The 19,974-nt window shown below is 42.4% G+C and overlaps 2 protein-coding genes across 3 annotated transcripts in view; both read right to left on the bottom strand.

Annotated features, from left to right (window-relative positions):
• The window catches only part of LZTR1 (leucine zipper like post translational regulator 1), a 34,630-nt gene extending 18,893 nt beyond the window's left edge, over window positions 1-15,737 (bottom strand). Inside the window, exons 1-10 of one of the 2 annotated variants that reach the window (XM_056362062.1) lie at window positions 15,506-15,737; window positions 15,359-15,421; window positions 15,191-15,247; window positions 14,439-14,518; window positions 13,946-14,054; window positions 12,465-12,548; window positions 10,912-10,969; window positions 10,182-10,321; window positions 9,029-9,230; window positions 645-797 (exon numbers count right to left, since the gene is read on the bottom strand). In XM_056362062.1, the coding sequence (XP_056218037.1) occupies window positions 645-797; window positions 9,029-9,230; window positions 10,182-10,321; window positions 10,912-10,969; window positions 12,465-12,548; window positions 13,946-14,054; window positions 14,439-14,518; window positions 15,191-15,247; window positions 15,359-15,421; window positions 15,506-15,681 (1,122 nt within the window). In that variant the 5' untranslated portion in view covers window positions 15,682-15,737. The remainder of the gene's footprint in view (window positions 1-644; window positions 798-9,028; window positions 9,231-10,181; window positions 10,322-10,911; window positions 10,970-12,464; window positions 12,549-13,945; window positions 14,055-14,438; window positions 14,519-15,190; window positions 15,248-15,358; window positions 15,422-15,505) is intronic. The other variant, XM_056362063.1, reaches the window with a different exon arrangement.
• Window positions 15,738-18,021: 2,284 nt separating this feature from the next.
• IPO9 (importin 9) overlaps window positions 18,022-19,974 on the bottom strand; it is a 38,886-nt gene continuing 36,933 nt past the window's right edge. The window contains exons 23-24 of the mRNA XM_056362061.1: window positions 19,748-19,824; window positions 18,022-19,167 (exon numbers count right to left, since the gene is read on the bottom strand). Of these exons, the coding sequence (XP_056218036.1) occupies window positions 19,057-19,167; window positions 19,748-19,824 (188 nt within the window). The 3' untranslated portion in view covers window positions 18,022-19,056. The remainder of the gene's footprint in view (window positions 19,168-19,747; window positions 19,825-19,974) is intronic.

Below are 19,974 nucleotides of genomic sequence, written 5' to 3'. Positions count from 1 at the left end.
GTTTGAGCCATCATTTTCAAAATTCAAGTATTTCAGAAGTGGGGTGGGGTTTTAGTTTTGCATTTCTTGTGCCCAAATTCAGTCCATATCCTGTCTAGACAGCACAAATTGAGTTTGTCCTGTGATGCTCATCAGGGTTCTGATTTGACTTACAAAGCTGTGCATTAGTGTTGCTTCTCCCTGTGCTAGAGTGCCGAGCAATCATTCAAATAGTTGAGATTACAGCCCTGAGCATCATCTCTGGGGCTGATTCCACATACTTTGAAATAAACTTAGTTAAATCTGTGCAAACCCCTAAACTCATTGATTTAAATTTTGACCTCACCAGGAATACATTCAGCTTCACTTGAAGTCCTTAATAAAGCTGAATCAGTGTGTAAGTAAAATTAAATCAAATGAATAGTTCCCACTCAGAAGTCAATACTAGTTTCCTATATGCAATTTAGAACTCGGCATGTGCAGAGTCAAGGCTTAAATGGGTCTTAGATTAGAGTTCAAGCTGAAATAGCTCAAGATATATTTCAAGGAGAGAAAAAAGGAGAGGAGGAGAAAAAGCGTAAACAAGGCTGGAATTTATTTCTCTTTCCTGAAATAAATTTAATTTGCATTTTTGAAGTCTTTTTCACTTCCCAGTGTTTCTTTACCTCCAAGTCTGCTGTAGGTGGTTGTTTAACTGTTGTTATGCTGAAATCTAAACCAAATACATCCTGAGATTTTTTTAAACCACATTCTTCCAAGGGCAAGGAAGGAGCTCCTTCTGGGGCAGATACTCTCTCAGCCACTTCTGGATAGGACACCTGGTTACAAGATTTAAAAACAATAGTATGTAAAAGTATAGATGGGAGGCATGAGAGACTGGATAGGGAGCAGCAGGAGCCCCCCTGCAGCTGAAGCTCCAGAAGATCATGCCCTTGTATCCAGAACATTCAGAATCAGTCCAGAAGAAGCACTGCGGTCTTGCTTGGAGCCTACCACTGTGACTGAACAATCTCACAAATTAGTTGTCTAATTTTCTTACGTTTTTTACAATGACAGAGGTATATGGCAATTAAAATCTTATGCACTTATTGCTTTTTGTCTGCCCTCTTCCTCCCGCGGTTCTTCATGAGAAGCCGAGGGTTTTGTTTACTGCAAGCAGGAAGAACGGAGGCCATGAACAAGGAAGGCAAAGAGGTAGTATCTGTCAGCTATTCCCACAATCCTGAGGCAGACTTCCCATGTTTTGGCTTGACGAAAAACCAGGGCAGCTGGACCACTGCAAAGTGACAACCCGTACTGTATGTCAAGGCTGACTAACATCCTTGGAAGCTGATGCAGTACAACCTTTCCTACGGCTGACAGGTTACAGCGCGGTGTGAGAACAGGCAATGTGCACAGAGCTAATGCAGCCGCCGCTGCTCCGCTGGAGAGCCGTGCGCTCCTCAAGGGCCAAGCTTTAGCTGGCTCTGTTCATGGTCCAGACACAACTCTTCTGTACCTCTGTCAAGAGATCTGGGTCAGTTACAAAAATCTATCTTTTCTGTAGCGAGATTTATTCTCTTAGCTCTCAAGAACGTACTAGCTATACTACTACTGCAGGCTGTGACTACTTGTTGTTGGTTTTGGTGCTTATCTTCTACCTCTTACTAATTTCTCAAAGTATTCTAACATGTTCTCAGTGCTTTTTCAGATTGAAATTTCAACAATATTGGCAACACTAGGGAATGGCTAAAATCAAATCCACTGCAGTTGTTTCAAGGCTCTTTTTCTCATTCTTTTAGCTTCTCAGAAGCCGCCTTATATTTACAGAATACATTTTTAATTGTATAAATTTAACTCTCCTCACAGTCATATATGAATGAGTAGGTATTAAGGAAGCTGACTGTTGCACTGAACTCCGAAGCTAGTAAAAGATGCACTCGGATCTCTTTCACAATCTAGGAATACTGATGAGCATCTCTACCCTCCAATACCACTGAAAACTCTAAGCCAAAATGAAATAAAAAGACCTAAAGCCATCAACAAACAAACCTGATGAAGCAACATAAACTCAAAGGTTAAAAAAATAATAATCTATTTTTCCTCTGAAACTAGAAAAAAACCTTATGGTTTAGAAAAAAAAGGTCCAAATGAGATGTCACTACTGGTAGCTGTTTATAAAGAAATGCTTCCAGAATATCATACCAGGCAACAGCATAAAACTCTCAAACAGATGGGCAGACACGAGCTTTGGATATTCCTTAAGTTCAAGGAGGTTTAAGGATTTAAAATGTTTTCATGTGCTGGGTGCAGAAAATCTATATGCTTTTCAGACAAAATTGGAACAGCCTCATTTTAGAGTGAATTTCCAAGACATACAGCTCTGCAAATGAACAAAGAGAAGGCAAATGCTGAAGGACTTTATTATGCCTTTCCTTAGACAGTTACTCCTTTGAAATTATGGCAACGGACTCATCCATCCCGGCTTACGGCTGTAGCTACCTGAGAGCAAACAAAGGGCTGCTTATAATCCACGAAGCACCTATTACTGTTAAAAATCTGGCACGATATGAACCTAGCAACACAGCCTAGGCAAAGGCTTCTTCCACCTGTGAGGAGGAGCATCCAGCCAGCCATAGCCAGTCAACCACACCTCCATCCCAAGAAGGTTATGGAGTGAAGCCTCCTGGAAGCTACATCCACCACATGAAGGGGGTGACTAGGAGCAGCCAGCAAGGATTTACCAAGAGTAAATTTTTCCTGACTAACCTGATCACCTCCCACAAGATACTGAACGGCTACACAGATTAGATGAAGGCACTGTGCTCTCAGCAAGTCTGTGGCTGAAACCAAATTGTCTGAAGTTCCTCATATGAATCAGTTAATACAGAAAAGGGACTGTCATGGATTGTGGCAGGGCACAGAAAGTTAGAGACCACGACGAAGAAACCTACAACACAGAATAAATCACTAGATACAAAAGCAAAGTCACAATAACAAGTTTGTTGCCATATCAGCTCTTCCAGAGATTTTGCACTTCTGGTTACGGTAAATAGTAGTGGCTGGGACAGTGGACACCATCTGACATTCTGCTCTACACTGAAGATGAGATTTTTCCATTTGACATTCACTGGAGAATACAGCATGGAAACAGGGAGTTAAATTCTTTAACAATGATATTCAAACACATGCTGTTATAACTGCAAAGGTCAGAATATGAGACAATCTGTAACTTACTGAAAAACAGTAAATGCTCTTTCCCTTAAAATCATTCTAATATACCAGTTGCAAATTTAAAAAGCAGTGTTCATGTATAATTCATCAGAAAGGATTACACACAGTTGAAAGAGCGAGTATTGCCAAATCCAATGAACACATCTCAAAAGATCACACACTGAAATCTAACAACAGATGACAAAAATCAAGTGACCAGCCATTTCCTCCTTTTTGGCACCATCGTGTATATTCAAAAATCAGGTTACCATAATAGTACTTTAGGGATCTTAAATCTGACTTCCTGCACAGAACAATCTATGAGACTTCCTTGAAGTAGTACTGAAACGGAGCCGTTCTTTTAGAAAAGCTTTCTTTTTAGAAAATAGCAAATCCTGGTTTAGACATAGTGAAGAATCTACCAAAAAGCTCTGATAAAATGTTCGTTAGCCTCATTATTCACAATTTGTAAACTTCTATTTCCTTTTCTTTTTTAGTCTGAATGTTTCTAGTTTCAACTTTAAGCCACTGGATCCTGCTTTATCTTCTGTCAATAGATTAAAAAGCCTCTGTTCCCCAGGTAACCAGTGAAGAATTAATTTCCTAAACCTTCCCTAAAAGAGGCTGTGCTTCACAGCTGGTCACTGTGCTTCCCAATCTTCAGTCATTTTCAGGTTTCTTCTCTGAATAAGCTCCTCGATTTGCGGACACAAGATGGTGAGATATTATACTGGAAGATCTAGCTAATAAACATAGGGGTAATGTATTTATGGTACTAAATGATATTATGCTATGTCGGCTTCTGGAGCCAAGAATATCATCAGCACTTCCAGCCATTTTACATTGCAGGGAGCTTGTTCTCAGCTTCCCACAATTACTGAAGTTTTGAAGTCATTGTTTCCAGGGATACTCTAAGGGAAACCATTAAGCACAGACCACACACCCTGTTCTTAGATGTATTGCTTTACACACATACTGAAATACATCTTGTTTGTGCACACCTTAAGAGGAAATCCAAATCACACCGAGTGGACTGTTCCTTTAGCTGTTAATTGGCAAAACTCTGGACAAATAGTAAATAATAGGGGAAAGCTGTGATTTTTTGTTTTCTTAAGGTCACTGACAAAAGTTTATGGCAATGCAAGGATAACAACCAGTCCCTAAAGGACGTAAGCAGAGTAACTACTCCTCATTTGAAACTGTATTTCATATCTTTCAGTTATCCAACTTCATACCCATTTAATGTGAGTCATGTTAATGCTGTATTGTTCTAATTTCTTACCAGTGAGTGAGCTACAGAAATACATTCCTTCTGCCTATCATCCACTAAGTCTCCATTTTGCTTATTCTAGGAGAATTCAATAAAAGCATGTAATATACATCCCTTGGAAAGGTTATGAATGTAGACCTGACAAACATAAATCGAGTTGTGCAACAATATTAACTATAGTTACAGTGACAACCAGATTTTTATAAATACCAACATTTTCAAGATGTCTCTCTCCAACTTACCAAGCACAAATTTAAAAAGGTCACTGGTATGAAGATTCTAAATTTTTAACAAATATTTTCTAAAAAGGATGCAAGTCTGAACACTATCTATTATTTATAGACATAAAAAGTACCAGTCTTCTCTTTGGACTGTGAAATGCTAAATTTTATCTCTCCTAGCAAAACATGATACCCTGACAGCTACACATCTGGAGGCAGATCTTGTTAGGGGCCTCACTGCAGGAATTCAGGGTTTTGTTCACATAATAATGACGTTTCTTTTGCCTGAAGATACCTCAACAGGCGTAACTGATCTCTGCACAGGGAGACTGTGGCAGACTCATCCACAGTAGGATGACTAAGTCCTTTTAATCCTTCCTAGCTGCCCACAAACCACAGCACTGTAATCCATCTGAAAAACTCCAGAACTGTGCCTCAAAGTAAGCCAAGAGAAGATTACCAACACATTAACCTCCATTTTTGCTTATTAAAAGAAAAATTAAGAGCTTTGAAAGTTAGAAACTTTTACTGCTCTTGGCATTGAAAGGCCTAATTGTGAGACTAAAATGTTTCACTGGCCAAGTTTGAGACAAGCAAAGACAGTTTGCTCACTAGTACCTGCTTGCTCACTAGTACCTGCAGTCAGGGGGAATGTAACGGCAACTCACCTGGTAACAAGGGAGTGATTCACAGTGTCACTACCCACCAACCTCCTTCAAGCATTGCGAGGAATAAGAATTTTCTTCCTCTTCCTGTGACACCTGGTCCCCTATGAGGCAGCAGCTGTTTCCAAACATCACTTTTGATTCTGCAGGACTGTGTTCGCAGATGTGCACCCCTCCTAGACCTCCAGCTCCTCCATCACTCCCTGCAGAACACTCCTCTGCTGTAGCACAAACCGTAACTGCTGCATGCATGCGTGTCTGTCTGCTGGGGAGCAACTGTGCAAGACGGGGCATTTTCCCTCTTACTGCCTGCTGATTTTTTTATGCCGTTCCAACCACCTTTAGAAAGCCAAGGATATTTTGAGTTCAATACGAAAACTCGAGGCCAATAAAAAGAAAAATCTATTTAAATTATTTTTTAAATCCTCTGATAGCTCTGTGAAAAGGAAATCCAGCACCTCAGGAAGCTCTGGCAGTGTTATGCAGGAGGCATGGACTCAGACGTGATACTCCTCTGGCTGCCTTAGAAAAGTAGAACCCCCAACTGTGAAGATCATCTAACAGTAAAGATGCAGAATAGCTCTGTGTGCTCTGTAAAATATATGCACATATATTACAGTGTCAAGATGACAGTATGAGAAGCTATGGATTGCAACTGTGCAGTTCAAAAAGCCTGTCTTGATATTCATTTTGGAGACATCCTAAAAGCATAAAATAGGAGTTCCTGGTTTATTTTTAAGTACCGACCTGTTCCACGTTAGTTTCCCCTCTTCTACCAACTAAGCCATTTTCCGATCCTCCACGACACAGCGTGGCACTGTGAACAATTTTGAGAGACCTGGGCAAAGAATTAGAACAGGTCCATTGCCAGACTTGTTTCCAGGTTTTTGTTCTACCTGTTTACCCCAAATCCAGAAAATGCAGGACTGCCTCAGTCCACCTGCAGTGCCTAATACTTGACTGCTGCCTGTCCTCCAGAACTGCTTCTACAACCTTCCCAGAACCCACCCTGTACCACTGCTATTGATGCTCAAATTGTGCCACCTTTTCCAGGTAAAAACCTCAAGATTTTTCAGTCTCATGCAACTTGTCACCTTCCACACTGCCCATAACAGGGTAGCAGGGGGAAATGCCTTTTCTACCTGACAGCCTATTTCTGTCACTGGCATGCACAGGTCTGACAAGTCCAAGCCACTACCTGGAAAAAAGCGTCTCGGGGCTGGCTTAATCTTAGTTCAGAGGATGGGAAGGACTGGAATGGCAGCAGTCACTCTCCTTCAGCATAAGAAATCTCTTCTGCAAAGCACTGTAAAAATCACTGCTGAATTAACAGCTGAATCAGCACCAGGCCTTCTTATTTTGGACTCCAGAGGCTTTACCCACTCAACGCTAAACTCCAAAAGAATTAAGAATTATGGAAATACATCACATGATGATAAGTATGAAAGTTAACCTAGCTACAGTTAAGCAAAGCCGTATCGTGGCATTTCTAAGATCATGTAACATAATACAGAAAAACACACAAAGAACACATGCTATACAATCCATCCATTAGAAAAAGGGGAAACCCCCTGACTGTATCAAGAGCCAAGACAGATTATCCTGCTGCACAGTAACACAGGTCACCATCACCTCACACACAAGCAGAATCCTTCAAGCGCTGAGACAGCACTGCACTCATCATCTTCTATTTTGCTTCAACTTAATGTGAATAATTACATTCATAGACACGGACAAGAGGAAATTTCAAGTTCAAAGTGTCCTGGGAATAGTTAAGTACAGTATTACAGACTCATCGCCACTGTTAAAAGTCTGTCAAAAGCTCATAGAAACTTCAGGAAAACAATTCTATGAAATGATCCAGTTATCACTCCAGAACACACAAAATCATTTAAAACTTACTTAAATCGCCAAAGCTCTCTCAGATCTTGCAGTTAATCAGTTTTGAAGAAAATTTATTCTCACGTGTCTCAGCTGAGCTTCAATCTTACTTTTTATTTCTACAAAATGAGTCTCTAAATGCTATAACTGTGAAAGAAACTTCAAAACACCACACATGCAGCTAACAGACACCTGCCTGGATTACAGACAGCCCAAGAAAAGAGCTCTGAAGTATGAAATGAAATTTAGCAAGGGATAAGTCAGGTAATAATGCTGTTTTACAACACCGTCAGGAGTAGTTTTGCTCTTGAAAGCAATAAGCAATCATATGAGGAAGAGCCAATGACTGAGGAAGTCAAGTGTCAAATGACAATGTTGCTAGGATCAGAACGGGATCTGTATTCCTGCAGGCAGCTGTATCTTTAAAAAGTTGGAGATGCAGTTTTATTAATTTCATGTGAAAATAAAGCAGCTTTGTCAAAGATAAAATAGGCTACTATGAAATACTTTGTCAAATATTTTTTTCAAATGAGGCCCACGTGCTTTGTTAATTTAAGAGCAGTGGATAAATGGTATTTTCCTATTCATCAAATGCCGAGTTACATGTCTTTGCAAACAAACTAAAATACGGTGCGACAGTCAAGGATGTGAGCACTTGTCATACCAATTCTAGAAAAATTAGTAAATCTGCATTTGATTATAATACACATAATATTAATCTCTAAGTTATAACCTTGATCTCGGCAGTTTAAACAACACACAAAGATCAAGTATTTCTACCCTGCAGATGTAGCTAACACACTAAACCTACTATTAAATCAGCTAGTACTTTAACATGGTTTAAGGTAAAATCTATCAAAATTAACAAATACAGTCAACATGACCATTCTAAATTCAGGACATATGCATAGCTGTACAGGCTTCAAGAAACCTACTTTTTTGTGCATTCTGGGAATGAAATGACCAGAGGCCACTGAAACCACATTTACTGAAATGTGAACTGAAACGTGTACTGAAAGCTTGCAAAACCTCAGCACTTCAACTTGAAGTACCAGGATATCCCAGAGATGGTATGTATGAGTGCGCTATGAAAAAAAAAAATTACATTTTATCACACAATCACTTAATTGTAATGAGTAGCCCAAGAGAAATATATTAACAACCATTAACTTCCCCCCCCCCCCAGTATTTTCTCATTTGGGGTTTTACTTGGCCCTTTGTGGTCTACTGCCTTTTTATGTTCATGTAAAGAACCTACATTTTTTAATTTATCTACCTTCTTAACACAAATATGTTCCAAAAAGCCATTTCTGAGCCTCCCTATGATCGCTATTATTATTTTACAGTCGTACCTCTATAAGCACTTTACACTTGACCTAAAAGGGAAATGCTATTCTGTATAATTACAGAATTTCTAAGATTTTACGCACACAGGCATTATTACCGTGAAATAATCAAAACCTTGTCTAGTTTTGAACTCTGCTTCAACAGCATCACAAAGTCAGCCACACAACCACTGGCCCGCACAGTGAATTCATTACTAATCTTTGTCAAATAACGATTGACTCATAACTTGAATTACAAGTGCTTTATGGCATTGCTTTTAACAGTACTAAGCAAAGTTTTAGATGTGTCGACACTGACTAGCTTTTAAACTATGGCCCACAGTATTCCATCTGTTTAACCACTGGTGGGAAGGAACTACTACCATTTAGCTAAATGTCAATGTCCTTGTCAAAAACACGTCCGTAGCCTGACAGTAAAACCACGTCAAAAAGAGACGGAACATAAAAGGAAAAATCAAGACCAGAAAGTTTTACCTCGCTGTCTGGGCTGGGCTGGATAACTTCCCAGGTCTGAGAGTCCACATCGTAGCAGTGAAGCTCGTTGGGCAGCGTGTTGTCTGCAGCACCACCAAACACATAGAGATGCCGGTCGAATGCAACCATTGTGTGGCCGTACCTCCGTTGTGGAGGAGGAGGGGAGCCTCGAAGTAAGTGCTCGGTAGGAATTCGTGTCCAACTGAGACATTAAACATGAAACAGTGTATTTTTTTACAATTCTTTTCTGCAAAGTAAGTTTTCTAACACTCAGATTGCATGAATAAAGAAGAGGAGCTCTATTACAGTAATTACTGAACCTGCATGAGACAGACAACGACTAATCCTGCAGGATTCCCAGAGATTTATGTCAGCTCCATGTTGCTAAACTTCTAACTGAAAATGTGATAAAGGCAGTATGATTCCCTGACCCAGATGTATTTATGTAAAACCCAGCAGCTCAAAGACCACAACTCAGGGAGGAATCAGTGATCTTTTTAACACATGTTAACAGCTACCCCTTCTAAGTAAAGGGCACCGTCCTGATACCATATACCCCATTTTGGTATCACTTACTCACTACGACAGCACGATTTCAGCCAAGGTCGTTGTTGCAGTTGTGGTTCCACTCCAGCCAGTAACCAGACAGACCAGGCTGTCAAAACAGGCCAGTGCATCTGCATTCCCACTTTATAGCATTTTTAACCCATCAGAGGGGCCACATTTTCAGAGCAATGGTTGACATTCTGAGAAAGCCACACCAACCATCTCAAATTGAATACTCAAGATTTTAAAAAATACTATGCATTTTACATTTCCAAGTGATTTCACTATGAACTGGTATTTCACAGGATCTCTGGTTCTAGTCAGGTATTTATAGAACAACTTTCAGTAAGGTAGTATTCGGCATCCCATTCTGAATACACTAAGATTCGTACTCACTGTTTAATCTACTCTATTTTCATCTGCTGAAAAAGACCAACCTGATGCATGTGAGAAAACATCTCATTAAAACAGTCCATATTTTACCTTATCCACCCTTCCTCATCATGAGATGCAGTATTCTTCCTCAATACCCTTAGGTATGTGCATTTCTCAACTCAAGTAGTCAAGGATTATCTGGATTTTGCACAACTTAACTGTCTACACTTACATCTTTTCTTTGAATTCAAACTGAAAGAGATTATTGGTAATCTTTGCTCCACTCTGGCCAGAGAAAACAAACATCTTGTCTTTGCAAACAGCCACGGGAAAATTACAGCATGAAGGAGGAATTTCACCACTTTGTTCAATCTGAAAGATAATGAAGTTCAAAATTACGAATGTCTTACAGTAGTGCGCAGCTATGCATGCTCAGTACGCTGCAGGACCATGCATCAGCAGATAAGACAGACCACATGGCAGCAATGTGTGCAGACAACCAAGTCCCTGTAAATCTGGCTACAGGTAATCAACTAATGCTGTGCTTAAATGTCTGCACAGACTAATTTTATCATGGATGAAAAGGATGGGAGGTCACATTTCTAAAGCCCCTGCTACTGTAAGGGTCAGGACCCTCATCTTGATAGCCAGCCAGCAAAGCTCCCAGCCTGCGGCAGCGGTTAAAGTGGGAAATGCAGTCCCTCTTTATAGGGGACATAGCAAAGCCACCGTGGGCAGTCCAGGTCCAGTTCACAGATTCACAAGCGAAAAGTCACACTTTAATATACACTTGGTTTTCCATATACACAAATAAAATCAAATTTGAACTGTTTCTTTTCACCTGTGTGACAAATACATTATGAAGAGAAAGCACTGCAGTCCAGCATAGGAAATTTTAAATAATTGTGCATGAAAACCAAACAGGAAAATTCTATGTGTTAGTTGGAATTAAAACTTCTTACCTCTTCCCAGCATGTTAGCTCTCTATCCTGTAGCCCAATAGTCCACATATCATTTAACCTATGTTATAACACAAAAAATGCATTATTTGAAACAGTTTATTTTCAGTAATTTTTAGCTCGTGGTGTTGAAAGGACCGAGACCCTATTTTACTGGCTTTCCTTCTTCTGCACAGGAAGAATCTCCTACTTCACTAGCAGAAAAAAAACTATTAGAATCTTTTTGCCCTATACCTGAATTCTATACACCACACCAGCTGGCTTTAGCATCTTCTGGTTACAAGTACACTATAGTTAACAGCTGCACACAGCAACTCTGCCTGGAGCTTAAGGATTTGAACTATTTAACCTTTAGGATTTTTACAGAAATACCCCTTATTACCCTGCTGCCTTCTACTCATCCCTGCTAACCCCCGAGACTGACCACAGTAATCATTTATGTGGCTGAATCCTACCTTAAATACATAGAGGACAAAGTGGGTAACCTGACACATTGCTGACTACTATGTATCTGACAATGCTTTTCCCAGTACAAGTTACTCACAGTAACTACAGATGCTTCCTTTGTTCAAATCTGCCGGGAGGCTCATGTTCCACAAAAAGACATTTTTTGATGTGATTAGACATATTTAATGTAAATTAGACAGCTCCTCTCATCCAGTCCCTCCTTCCAGCTACCCAGGGTCCTTGGGGAACCCCCTAAGCTGGAACTGAGCAATCCCACAGCGTTATGCATCTTTCTCCAATTCCTCCCCCAGAAATAAAGAAAACATCCTATCTGTTTTTCCAATTAACAGCAGTTCTCCCAGAGACTCTGAGGAGCTGGTAACTTTTCTGCAGATTCTCCTTTGAAGAGGAGGCAACCCAGCACACTGAGGCAGCTCCTAGTTTGTGGCAATCTCTGTATGCTCTCACAATGCAAATATTGTGCACCAACACAAAGTACTTCTCTAGTTCATCAAGACAAAAAAATATTATGTACTCAAAATTGATTCTTCCCTGATAGACTAACAGAAAATGCAAAGAGATGCCATCTGGGACAAAGCACCAGACTCTCCTAACTTCTCAGTATCACTCATTTCCAGTCTTTTCTTATCCAAAATCTCATCACCCTTCCACCTAAATAATATGACATACTATCAGAGAAAAAGCTGACGTGTTGCTCTTAGTTCTGTCATACAACTTCAAAGAAAATACATGCTCTGTTCTGTAAGCCATCAGCAACATCAAAAGACCCATGGTGGCTATCTTTTGAGAAATGCTCATTTGCCAAATTTCAAAGATCCTTTAGCATCTTTACAGCCAAGAAGAGTGTCAAATTATACACCCTATAGCCATTCTGAGCCACCATATTTTTAGGTTTTAAACACATACTTATTTTGAACATGAAACAGTGAATTGCAAAAATGTAATGCTTAACAACAGGGGGGGGGGATTTGCAAAGCTACAGTTATGTATTAAAGCACTTGGTATATGAAAACATCTCTGTAAAGTTGAAAAGCAAGGGACTGGGATTTTACAAAAGCACCAAAGGAGAGAGTGATCCCACCACATACCGTGCATTGCCATCGTATCCTGCAAAGATCCACAGCTTGTCACTATACACTGTTGCGCCATGAGCTGACCTCGCAACTGGCAATCTGCAATTGAGAAAATTAAAAAATTCTTAAATTGCCTGCAGAGGTGCTATCAGAAGAAGATCTGCATGACAAGTAAAATGCACGTGTAAGAAGAATAAAGTCCCCTACACAAAATGGCTTCAAGTCAGGAAATCGCTTCTGTCATTCATCCTCAAAACACAAAGCAAGCCTCCGACGGGTATGTTTTAGAATTTTACACTCTGCTTCCTTAATTAAATAAAAATTACCTTAATGAATACAGAAAAAAAACAACTGGGGAAAAAAAGCCCAACTAATCCCTTGCCAAGCCTTAAATACCCTTAAAAGTATTTTATGGAAAGTAGCTAAGTAGCGGGACAATTAACAGCACTATCATTACGGCAACGTGGCAATCCACTCATGCTATTACATCCAGTAGACGTAATGTTAGCTTGTCTGAGGTCATTTGTGCAGTATGCACACCTGTAACTACAGGCAAAGACAAGGACATTTGAGTTTGAAAATATGAGTAAGAACTACTCTCCTAAATGTCCAAAGTCAGACAATAACGAGAAAGAGAAATTACTCACGTTGCCTCCATTCTAAAACATAGCATGTGCTCATCAGCGGCGAGCAACGGTAACTTAAGAATGGATTGTGCATTCCTCATCCCTTTCTACAAATCACAGAAATAAATGTTCCTGTACCTCTCCCCACTAAAATCAGCATTTGAGAAACTTCAAATACACAATGAACTTGTGGGTAAAGACACAGTATGTCCCGTATGTGGGTGTGGTAAACATTGAGTAGTTGGGTCAAAATCAGTGTCACAGATAACATCCTGAAATGGGCACAACACATTACTGGTTTTGATTTTGCCTTGGAAAGCTGGAACTCAGGAACCTGTCAACAGGATCCAAACAGATCTCATCAATTTATTCATCCGCTTCTGAATTTGTGTGAACACACATCACCTTAAGGTGCCTGAAGGCAGTGTGTGCATTTCAGAGCACTCCAAGTCCAACTTTAATCAGAAAAGAATGTGTAGCTTTAACTATAAACAGGCTTCAAATCGGTTTCTGATAAAACTAAATTGTTAACTATGAGGTATCAACAGATTTTATGCTATCCTTGAAAAAGAAACAATTCAAAAGAAAAAATTCCATTTCCTCTCATCCCTTCTGTCACAGAAAAGAAACATGGGGAATAAATTTTGGTCAAATTCCCAAGGTGGTACACTACAGAATGGAGGCCTTGCAAAAAAACTCCTTCAGAACAGAAGATAGTTTTCAGAAAAAATTAATCAAGAAAGTACAGCAGAAATTGTCCTGCAGCCTTACTATTAGCACTGTACCTAATTCTAACGATGCAGTTTTAAATGTCTCCTGAACTACGCTCAAGTCCCCTTGAAGAGTGTGGTAATGATGCCAGCTCCTTACCTTCCTTCAGTCTTCCACTCCGTCCACTGCCCAGTTGCAAACTTATATTCAAAGAGATCATTTTTATTCTTCAGGTTGGAATTGGAATAAATGTCTCCAGTATAGCCACCTGGGCAACAATAATTCCATCAGACTCAAGTGCAATAGAGCATATGCACTTCTACTCATTATATTAGAAGAAAACTTAAGTTTAGATAGCAGAAGGAGAAGGTACTTGGCTAATGGACTACTACAGGTGGGAGACTTCTCCTCTACTCCTACCCTTAAAGAAACACTATGGTAATGAGTTCCAAGCCTTCTTTACTTTAGACAAAACAGCAAAAGTATTTCTAAGCTAAAGTTGAAATCACAGTCAGCCATAAAAAGTACTGGATTTGCTACTGAATAAGTTCTTTTTATACTTCCTAAAAATATCTCATTCTTTTTTCAAAACAATAGTACCAGCACATTTATCATTCTGAACACGCACAACTGTAATCTGCTGCTGTCTTACCAAACACAAACATGCTGCTCCCATAGACCACAGCTGAGTGGTGATACCGTGGTGCTGGCGGGGTCCCCGTGGTAAAAGCCCTGCACAACATTTAGAACAGCAGCAATCAAACATTCCTGTCATGCTTCAGGCACTCAAAGCTATCTTGCAGATTCAAAAAACCCCAATAGTGAAAAGTTACTCTACTGTTCCTGAGTGTTTTCACAGTTTTGGTTTCCTAATTATACTAAGATTTTGTGACAGACTTATTACTATAAGCATAAACCATTACAAACATGATGCTGTTTGGCAGAGAGAGTGAGGCACAGGTAAGACAACAGACTGCACATTCCAGAGCAAAGGAGCAAAGCAAAGACACCTGTGAGCCCACCACCCCCCCCCACCCCCCCCACCCCCCCTCTCCTGCCCTGAGGGTCTGCAGTAACCCAGTCCCTCTGCCTGCGCATCCTCCCAGTGCTCACAGCCTGTACAAACAGCGGCACCCGTGGCACTGCCCATCCCTGTGGTGCTCAGCACCCGCTCGCTGGCAGGAGCTGTGTGGGGGCACTCAGTAACCTCCCGGACAGCTCAGCTGCACAGCAGCCTGCAGAGCTCAGCTGGGACAGCCCCAGGGCTGGGGGTGACACTTCCCCTCGCGTGCTCTGGTAGAGCCCCCAGCTTTTACACCCGGGCCCGAGGAGCTGCAGACAGAAGAGGCATCGCCCGGTGCTGCCAGCAGCGGGGCAGAGCCTGGAGCGCACAGCGCGGCCCACCTGCACCACGAGCAGTCCTTAACGTCGAAGCGCAGCAGGTCGTTCAGCATCGTCTTCCTGCGGGGAGGAACGGGAGGCGGCTGAGCCCGCTGACCTCGGCCCCCGGCCCCTCGGGCCTGACGCCCCGCAGGCCCAGGCCTGCTCCCCCCAGGCCCGCCGCGGCCTTACCCGTTGTCCCCACCGAAGACGTAGATGGCGTCGCGGTAGGCCACCACGGTGTGCTTGCTGCGCCTGCGGGCGGCAGAGAGCGGCGGTCAGCTGCCGCCGGGACACTCGCCCTCCCCTCCCTCCCTCCCCCCTACGCCCCTCACTCACCTGGCCCCCACGAACTCGTCGCAGGGCGGGAGACGGCGCCACCGGTGCACCGTCTCGAAGGGCCCGAAGTTGAGCGTGAGGTACTCGACACTGTCCGAGCAGCTGTGGTCGAAGTCTACGCTCGGCGCCACCTTCGAGCGCCCCGCGCCGCCCGCCGGGGCCCCGGCCGCCGCCATGGCCCGGCCCAGCGCCCGCGGCGCTGCCAGGCGGACTACGGCTCCCGGCGTGCCCCGCGCCCCCTCGCCGCACGGACCCAGCATGCACCGCTCGCTGCCGGCCGCGCAGCGGAAGGCCGTGGGTTCGAGTCCCGCGCCCGCCCTCAGCGGCACCGGGGCCGCCTCCGCAAAGACTCGGAAGGCAGGCGGGTTTATACATGAAAAGCGTTGATTTGTCAATACAAAAAAACCCGCCCCACAAGTAAACTAACAAAGTCCCCCATGACCAATACTCATGAATGTGCATAAAGTCTCGTTGCAGAGCCTCAGCCCAGCTGCTCTGCTGGCTGGTGAACACGCAGCCCGCGAGGGTGGCAGCCACCATCCCACCGTCTGGTTCTAGTTTAACAGGCAGCTTGTACCTCCTGGGACGGCGTTGGTAACCTTTAAGACTATTGCTTTAGATTCTTCTCAACCGTAGAAAAGGAGCCAGAGGGGTGCCCTGCGCCGGCAGCAGCCCTGGCACATGGCGGTGGAGCCCAGCGTTCCTCGCCCTCCGCAAATGCCACATTCCTGGGTGGCTGCTGCAGCACCTGCCGCCGGCAGCCTCACACCAAACACAGCTCTTGCCTACGGATTCCTCACCCAGAGTCCAGCATCGTGTGATGCAGGACAGAGGGGCACAGGAGCTCCCCCAGGCCACCTCCCCTGCAGACGGCTGCTCTCACACCCTACTTGGCCTTTCTCTAGGGGGGAGCTTGAATCACAGTACTACTTGCCAAAACCCATCCTGCACACCACCACTCTGCTTGCGACGGAGTGTGGCACACTGCCACGTCGTGCCCGCCCAGCTCAGGCTACGCGCCAGCTATATGCTGCAGGAGGGACAGAACAGAGCACTGGTCCCCAAAGGCCACTTCTCCCCCAGTCCTTCCCTTCTCAACAGATACCCTCCTGGAAAAACCATTAACCCCTGCAAACCAATAGTTTCTAACCAACACACCAACAAGCTCCAACAGGAACTCTACACGACACTGGCCCATCTACTTTTTGGACCTTGCAACTGCAAAGAAATCCTTGGATTTCTCAGTTCAGGATGAGGAACAGTATCAGTAGTATTAAGCCGGTCTCATTTTTCATGGTCTTATTTAAACCCACCATCCAACTTAAACTAAAGTGAGCTCCCCTAAGGCACACAGCAGCCAACTCCCACTGGAAAGCAGTGAACCCCACCAGCACCTCTCCACGAGCTAGACCTGAATGTGTTCCATTTACTGCTGACACCCCAAAACACACCTTGATGCTTCCAGATGTTTGGTATTCTTACCTCCAAGAATGGATGACTGCTTTGAGCTTTGCTGCTAACACACAGGGCAAAGAAGGATGGTTCTACCTCCTCCCAGGGCGGGGATCAGTCACTTTGAAGACACTCGATCCTTCCTGTACAGCTATCAGGATACACCACTGCGGCCATCTGCTTCTAGTTGGGTTTCCTCAAGAGACTGCACTGTTTAGTTTAACTTGTTGGCCCTTTTCAGTGAAAGTTGAGAGAGACAAATTCCTCACAACAAAATTCCTAATAGACTTTAAAAAAAAATTAAAATAATGTTTAGGTAGAAGAAAGAACCACAGCATCCCCACTGAAGGGAAGGCCATAGCACGTTTAATTATATATTCTTATACACCAGAGAATCCACAGGGAAGAAAGACACCGCGACACAACTGCTTGGAAATCAGAGCTTAATATACCTTATTAGAGACACACACACACATGCACACACACAAACATCAGGCTTCCAATCCTGCCTCTCACAGAGCTATTCATACAAAACCGCTGAGAACCCAAGGACCATTCAGATCAGTCTGCAGCGAATGGTGGGGATGCCCCGCTAGTTGTGCCCACTCTCAGACACAACATGAGGGGTTTGGGTGGGAGAGGGGAGCAAGGTCTGCTTTAGAATTCAGAGTTATTTTACCATTTTCCCCACACTTGCTAAACAAATTATGCCATCTTTGGCTGTTAAAAAGTTAATTTATTATCCCCTCCTGGTAAAAAAGTGAAAAGCTATACTCTGTTAGACCAGTAAGATACAGAATCACTCCAGCTCTTTGGAGGTTTTTAGATACAACTTCAAAGCATATTGTTCCACAAAGGAACAGCAAGTACCTTTCTTAAGAAAGGAAACTCTATAATGGGTCAGCCTTTTCTTTTACGCAGAAGAAGATGTATCCATTACAGGACTCCCTTTCTGTCCAGACGACTCCTGTGAAATACCCTAACATCCTCCAGGCAGCACATACAGAAAGTTTCCTAAGGAGAAATAAGTCTTAAAAAAAGTGACTTCAGGAAACAAGTGCAAGTTTCTTTTAAATCTGTTTTATAAGGAGGATACCAATGTACATTTTAATAGTTTTATTTTCATTTTCCCCAAGGGGGAACCAAAGGCAGAGAGGTGTTGTGAGATACATCACACTGTTCTTATGGGTAAATCAATTTGCAAATGTTATTTTACCACTCTATAAAAATACACACAGGAGTGTGAAGGAAGCAAAGTAGTTCAGAGTGGCTGTCATGGAGCAAATATGTTAAATACAGTCAGGTCTTTTTCCCCTAAAAATTGTGGCTTCTTATGTTCCATAAACCCAAAGTCTTTAGTAGCCACGTGCCACAGGAACAGAAATTTAAGTGGTAGCTTCCTTTGAGCATGTGCACACAAAAGCGTTAGTAAAGAACTGCTCCCATGGGACTAGGCAGCAGATGTGAGCAACAAAGCCCCATCCACAACAGGAAAGAAGATATGCATTCAGTTTTATTATCTCAGCTTCCCATCCAAACTCCTGTAAACAGTTTCCATACCATTTAGGCATCTCTGATAGAAGAGTCTATAGTTCTATAAAAAGAAGTCACGCTGTAAGATCAAGATATTTACCCTGTATGTGTTATGTGAGCGCAAAGAGGAACAACCTTCCAATTTCTCAAGATACATCCAAGCAATCTGTAAGTGACCCAATTCCTTTCTCTGTCCAACTGTGCTGTGGGAAACTCAGTTAAGTGCCTCTTCACAGGTACAGTTTGCTTTTAAAAATATTAAGAACAAATTTTTTTTTTTTAATCTTTAAGAACTTCCTGGAAAGTTACTGTGGAAAATGAAAGTGCTCCCATGGTGAGACGAAATGTGCAAAGCTCTACAGACTTCTGTCCTTGTTGCTTTCTTAGTATTCCATCCCTTAGCAGATTCATGTGAAGATGAGGCTCAATACATTGCAACGAGGCCATCATCCACCTGTAACAAGCAGGCAGACACTGGAAAATGTTTTATGTTGAATCATAAAACGTGGAATAAGCAAAAAAAAAATAATTGTTCAGATATGATCAGTGTGGTCTCTTGCACGGGTTTATATACCAATGGCCTGTAACACTCGCTTTTCATTCTCATTGAGATGGTCTGAAAACATTGCATAGCAGGGCTGCTGTGCAAACTGACAGAGGAAGTCAGTGAGATAGGCCTGAAAGGAAGACAGAAAGACCCAGTTAGCATCATGTCACTTTGGAAATTCTGTTTCTTTCACATATTGGAAGATAAACCTCAACACGCATCAAGTAAGCCAAAGGGACTGCAGGGAACAGACAGGCGATGCAGAAGGAAGGGCGGCAGCAGGGGGGAAGGGCTAATACACAGCTGCCAGGTGGTGGTAAAAAGCAGGAGCAAAGTATCATACAGGGGCTGACTGGATGGGAGCACCTCCAAGTGGAGCATGAAATTCTGTCATGTTCGGTCTCCAACCTATTTCTGACTTCAGCAAATAGCTGTGAAGTCACGGGTACAAAAGTTTCAAATCCCTCTGTTCAAAAAGCTTTGTTCATTCACATTTGCAAGTTACTGATATTGATCCAATAAAGAAAAACAGCTCCAGGCATTCCTTGGATACTCAGCACTTTCCAAAGTAATTTCAATGAACTGAGTACCTTCAGGACAACAATCAGTAACTGGTGGTTTGCAGTCTTCTTAAAGTACAACATTAAAAAAAAAAGGTTTATAAAGAATGATAGAAATCTGATTAAAACCCCCTCATTCTATAGCATCACCTGGAGATCTATTTGGTAAAGAGGGTCCTTTAATGCATCTGGATCGTCCTCTTCATCATCTTCGTAGTAATCCTCATCTGTCAGAGGCAAATCAGCAGGTTTTAACATTAAACAGAGCAAAATATCTCAGGAAGTAATCTATTAGACTACTGTTGAAATCCAAAGATTAAAAAAAAATAGTAATTGTTTCAGCACTGCTGGGTAAAAAAAAAAATAAAAATTGTATC

This window comes from Falco biarmicus, chromosome 16, assembly GCF_023638135.1.
Source record: "Falco biarmicus isolate bFalBia1 chromosome 16, bFalBia1.pri, whole genome shotgun sequence".
NCBI lineage: Eukaryota > Metazoa > Chordata > Aves > Falconiformes > Falconidae > Falco > Falco biarmicus.
The sequence above is the reverse complement of the archived record's forward strand: the minus strand, read 5'-3'. Positions and strand labels throughout refer to the sequence as shown.